The sequence below is a fragment of the Ornithodoros turicata genome, unplaced genomic scaffold, assembly GCF_037126465.1.
Source record: "Ornithodoros turicata isolate Travis unplaced genomic scaffold, ASM3712646v1 Chromosome170, whole genome shotgun sequence".
Lineage (NCBI taxonomy): Eukaryota > Metazoa > Arthropoda > Arachnida > Ixodida > Argasidae > Ornithodoros > Ornithodoros turicata.
This window is the reverse complement of record NW_026999327.1, coordinates 28,065-33,787: the sequence shown is the minus strand read 5'-3', so window position 1 is coordinate 33,787 and position 5,723 is coordinate 28,065. Positions and strand designations below refer to the sequence as shown.

Genomic DNA, 5,723 nt, shown 5'->3' with positions numbered 1-5,723 from the left:
CTGTTGTGCCGTCTTTGTGTTTGCCCCTTCAGACGTTTTAAGACAAATGTCGGCCCCGGAGGCAGAGTTCGCCTGAGCAACGTGGTGGCAGGCAGATCGCTCGGTAATAACACGGGACGAACAGGGTCGCAGCCACGGTCTTCAGGTAATTAATATGGTCCCTGAAAGAAACGCGACCTTCGGTCCTGCTTTTCTTTAGGAGGCAGCGAACAAGTGCCCATTCGTGGACCCCAGTCCTTCCCTTCCCAGTTGTCTCGATATCGGTCTATCTACCAGCTTCATGATGACGTTTATCGGGTAGAGGTCTATAGAGGGTTGGGGTGGGGACATTGAACATTGTTGCTCGACGAATGGGCGGTTATTTCCCAGCAGGCGTCGCGCCGTGTGTTTTCACCGTAGAGTGGCCCAATACAAGCTCCGTCTGCACTGGGAACTAGCATATTCTAGCACCCTATTTCACCGTGAATTCAGTCGTAATTATAAACTGTTGAGAGTTTTCTGTCGCACGTAAAATTTGCAGTGTGGGCGCTTCTTTCGGAATAAGCTTTCAAATACGTTGACAATATTAACAGCCTGCATGCTGCAGAGTACAGTCTCTCCAGAGTCGAGAGTTTCCAGAGCGCAGCCGTTTTATTTGTGGCGGCCCGTGGATGACGATGAAGACATGTCTCTGCTGCCGCGTGCCACTGCCCCTGGCAGCCAGTTCTACCGGCACCCTCCTAGCGTGATGCCACGCACGTCTACCCGCTGGGACATTCCATCATCGCGGGTCAGGACTGATGTAGAGGAACACCAGCTCGTCTGCATACTAAACGCTCTGCATATAACTTCTTTTCAGGAGCGTGGCGCTCTTGGTGCACTCTCACGCTCCAGCTTGCAGGTCGGAGTGCGTAAGTGCTGCTCTGGATCCGTGACGTACGGGGGAAGGGGACGTCCGAATACCAATGAGACGCCTCGGAAACTTCGCTGGGGAGTGTATCGAGCTCGTGGCCCTGAAAGACCACTTAGTAGAGGCACCGGAGTACGAGGGAGAGAGTACACCGAGCGCGTTGGATACAGCTGCTAATTAACGTTCCCATCAGTATGCTATATCTCCTTCCTGGAGCGCGGCCTATGATAACATATGATACGCGGGGTCACGCACCGGTTGGTTACTATGGCAATCCACTGGCGCACGCATTACAACGCAATAGACCTCTACCCGAGAAACGTCATGGTGACGTAGCCGTGACGTTGGTAGACACACCGGAACAAGGCGCCCGATGCTCGCCGAAGGCGCGCTTCAGACACCTGCCGCAGACGACTTGTTCTAGTTTCCATATCGTGTCACCTTTGTGTGCGTGGGAACGCGGCATACTGCTCTTCTGCCTGCGATGAAGACAAATAGAAATAAAGCGGTAGTGCTCAAACTGTCTGCCGTAAATGCGTGTGTAATGAGGTTAAGACGATCTACATCGCGGACAAATTGTGTGTACTTTGCGTTGGAAAGAGTTGAGTTTGTTCAGTTTTATGTGGCATTTTCATACATGAGTAACACGCCTCGCTACGCCGATGCCGACTGTCTGCTGTGTATGCAAAGTGCCCTTCCAAAAAACTGGTGATAGGCGGTATTTTAGAATACCAGCTGACAGGGTGTGGGAATGGACGACGATCATACAAAGTTGTTGGGTAAACCAATCGACTGGATTCCTGCCGTCGATTCCCGGGTTTGCAGTGGCCACTTCGTTTCAGGTCCGTATATTTGTGAGTTAACTTTGTGACTCATATAGTTTATGGTTTTCGCACTTTTTGCGCTATGTTCGGGTCAGAAGTCAAATAAGACAACTGATGTTGACTGGGTTCCGACGGTGTTCGCCAAGAAACGGAAGTTCGGGAGCAAGCTTCAGAACATCGCATGTTGGGATGGTCCTGACAGAAACAGCAGTGAAGCAAACAAAAATGAAACGGTTGAGCTTTGTGATGGTATGACGAAGTTAAGTGAGGCTAATAATAAAAAAAAGCGGCTGTTCAGACGACTCCAAAGAAATCTGTATTTTTTTTTTCAGCTACCGCACTAACATCTCAAGCATCCTTGACAAAGGAAACAGCAGCTGTGGCAGAATCCCAAGATAACAATGAACCTGGTAAGTGTAAAAATGATGAATCCTTCACAGGGAAAGTGAGTACATCCATCACCTCTTAGAAGTAAAATTTAATGCAGAGTACATATCACCAGGGGAGTCTCACTTTGTCACATTTCTAACAAATTGAGGACCTAGTAGGGAAGTCCTAGAGATGTTATCCCTGTCCGCTGATGGCTTTCCTCGGACATACAGAGGGGGTCATTGTGTTCTTGGGGTTGTTGCGTACTCTGATGGCACAGTAACTTTTCAGCGAAATGTTGTGTGATGCCACATTTTACGCTTTAATTGTGCACAAACTACAAAATGCTCGCCTCATTTTGTGAAATAAAACCTTGTATGAGAACTATTAGAAATACAGCCTCCTGCTTACATTTCTTCCTTGTCCCCAAGTATGCAAGGCCACTGGGAATAGGCCCAAGGCCACTTAAAACTGAAGCTGAAAAGAATTAGGACAGCGTTCCTCTTTCCCCAAATGGGAAACTTTCCATTTTTCCCCTTTCGAAGGACCAACTTTTCTATCTGGAGGCATCACTCTGTTCTCGCACGCTTCGCTCGTTAAGTTCGCACTTAGCTAGAATGCCGCGCTGGAACCAGAGATTGCTACTTATTAAGCGAAGGCGAATTTTGCTGAGAATAAGCGCAGCTTTATTGGCCCTCCAACGTCGCGAGAAGCGTAAACACTCAAAAAAGCGTTCGCAATGGGTAAGTGTCCTGTGGCGAGCGAGAGAGACTGAGGGGGACTTCCACACGCTGGTAAGTAAGATAACACTGCCTTCAAACCTACTAGACAGTATGCAGTGCTGAATGTAGTGCTATTGGTATCACATCTGCAGATGTCAAAGATGAGACTCCATGATACTGCTGCGTTCAGGAGGTATGTGTGCATGTCTCCTGAACAATTCGGCTATCTGCTGAGCCTCGTCAAGCACAGACTGGAGAAGCACCCCCAGGGTCGTCGAGCTTTGGAACCTGCACACAGACTGGCCACCACACTGAGGCAAGTTTGTGTCCCACACTGTGAAGAAGAGGCAATTTTTCTTCCTGCATGTATAGATGTGGTGATGATTCATTGGTAAGGTGCTAGTTTAACCCGTCAGGAAGAATGTCTTTCCTTACAAATATTGATTATTATATATTTCTTGCATCTGTGGGCATTTGTTTGGGATGCTGACATAATCAGCATTGTGGACTCATGCAGGTACCTGGCGTCCGGCAGTTACCTCAGCAGTGTTGCATACAGCTTCCGGATTGGCTTCACGACAAAGGATTGTGTATGAGACATGCACGGCGCTGTGGGAAGAGCTGATGCCAATCTACCTTCCCGTGAGTGTCGCGCGATAAATGTGGTGTAGTAGAGCAGAGTGTAGTGGGGTGGTGAACACATCTTACACTAAGTGCGACCTGGGCCGATGCTATGGGTGTGCGGGGCCTGAGGGAAAGGCACATCGCAGGGCCTGTTTCACACGATTAGGTGCATACTAGATATTTAAAAAAAAACGTAATCCTTGGTTGAGGGCTTCGAGCGCGGGACCTATGGAGGTCGCCTTACTCCCTCCCCTATCGCCGGCCCTGAGTGCGACACATTTGTTGTTGCATACATCCTGGTGAACACATACCAATTTGATGTTTTTAAAATTTTTGAATACATGTACCATCTACAGCAGAACTGAAACATTCTTATTACCCATTTCACTGCTTTGTTTTACCTTTTTTAAAATAACTTTGTGACAGTGCATACAGAGCATACAGTTCGTCATTCAGAAAAACTAAGAAACTTGGTTTCCTCAGGCAGTCTTGTTTGGAATTGTTGCACGCATGTTGCACTACCATTGCCTATAACTACATAGTGCAGCGCTACCAGTGTGTAGGGCATTTGTTCTTTCAAGGCCTATGTTAGTTGCATGCTTCGTATTTTTCCATTGTGCAACCAAATACCGAAAGGAGTGCCAGCACTTTCTGCTGCCATGTCCTCGTCTTTTTGTAGGAATGGCAATTTTCAGACCGGTGGCTAATTGTTGCTACTTCACAGAACCCGTCACCAGATGTGTGGGCCCAGTCAGCGAAGCAGTTTGAGGAAAGATGGTCCTTCCCAAACTGCATTGGGGCTGTGGACGGAAAACGTATCATCATTGAAGCCCCACACCGTGCAGGGTCCATGTTTTACAACTACAAGGTGGTATGACATTATGAGATTTGCCTGAGTTAGTTGGAGCATATGTTACAAATCTGCATTTTATTGTAGGGCTCCCACTCCATCGTCCTAATGGCCGTAGCCGATGCGAAGTACAAGTTTTTGTATGCGGACATCGGGGCATATGGGTCCCAGTCTGACGGCGGGGTTTTTAAATCCCCTGGTAGACCAGCTTCGAGGTCTTTGCCCAACGAGCAGGATTTAAAAACCCCGCCGTCAGACTGGGGAAGGGCACTTTGCATACACAGCAGACAGTCGGCATCGGCGTAGCGAAGCGTGTTACTCATGTATGAAAATGCCACATAAAACTGAACAAACTCAACTCTTTCCAACGCAAAGTACACACAATTTGTCCGCGATGTAGATCGTCTTAACCTCATTACACACGCATTTACGGCAGACAGTTTGAGCACTACCGCTTTATTTCTATTTGTCTTCATCGCAGGCAGAAGAGTAGTATGCCGCGTTCCCACGCACACAAAGGTGACACGATATGGAAACTAGAACAAGTCGTCTGCGGCAGGTGTCTGAAGCGCGCCTTCGGCGAGCATCGGGCGCCTTGTTCCGGTGTGTCTACCAACGTCACGGCTACGTCACCATGACGTTTCTCGGGTAGAGGTCTATTGCGTTGTAATGCGTGCGCCAGTGGATTGCCATAGTAACCAACCGGTGCGTGACCCCGCGTATCATATGTTATCATAGGCCGCGCTCCAGGAAGGAGATGTAGCATACTGATGGGAACGTTAATTAGCAGCTGTATCCAACGTGCTCGGTGTACTCTCTCCCTCGTACTCCAGTGCCTCTACTAAGTGGTCTTTCAGGGCCACGAGCTCGATACACTCCCCAGCGAAGTTTCCGGGGCGTCTCATTGGTATTCGGACGTCCCCTTCCCCCGTACGTCACGGATCCAGAGCAGCACTTACGCACTCCGACCTGCAAGCTGGAGCGTGAGAGTGCACCAAGAGCGCCACGCTCCTGAAAAGAAGTTATATGCAGAGCGTTTAGTATGCAGACGAGGTGGTGTTCCTCTACATGAGTCCTGACCCGCGATGATGGAATGTCCCAGCGGGTAGACGTGCGTGGCATCACGCTAGGAGGGTGCCGGTAGAACTGGCTGCCAGGGGCAGTGGCACGCGGCAGCAGAGACACGTCTTCATCGTCATCCACGGGCCGCCACAAATAAAACGGCTGCGCTCTGGAGACTCTCGACTCTGGAGAGACTGTACTCTGGAGCATGTACTCTGGCTGTTAATATTGTCAACTTATTTGAAAGCTTATTCCGAAAGAAGCGCCCACACTGCAAATTTTACGTGCGACAGAAAACTCTCAACAGTTTATAATTACGACTGAATTCACGGTGAAATAGGGTGATAGAATATGCTAGTTCCCAGTGCAGACGGAGCTTGTAT

General features: G+C 49.0%; 1 protein-coding gene across 1 annotated transcript; it reads left to right on the top strand.

Annotated features, from left to right (window-relative positions):
• The first annotated feature begins 2,114 nt into the window (after window positions 1–2,114).
• Window positions 2,115–4,584, top strand: LOC135373001 (uncharacterized). The gene is made up of 5 exons (XM_064606315.1): window positions 2,115–2,123; window positions 2,957–3,120; window positions 3,322–3,394; window positions 4,108–4,299; window positions 4,366–4,584. The coding sequence occupies exons 1-5, from the start codon at window positions 2,115–2,117 to the stop codon at window positions 4,582–4,584; spliced, it is 657 nt and encodes a 218-aa protein (XP_064462385.1).
• Window positions 4,585–5,723: the final 1,139 nt, after the last annotated feature.

Bases quoted from the DNA above. Each gene is read 5' to 3' on its own strand.
- LOC135373001 (XM_064606315.1), top strand. The intron at 3,395-4,107 runs GTATGAGACATG...GTCTTTTTGTAG, and splicing joins GCTTCACGACAAAGGATTGT to GAATGGCAATTTTCAGACCG. The intron at 4,300-4,365 runs GTATGACATTAT...ATTTTATTGTAG, and splicing joins TGTTTTACAACTACAAGGTG to GGCTCCCACTCCATCGTCCT.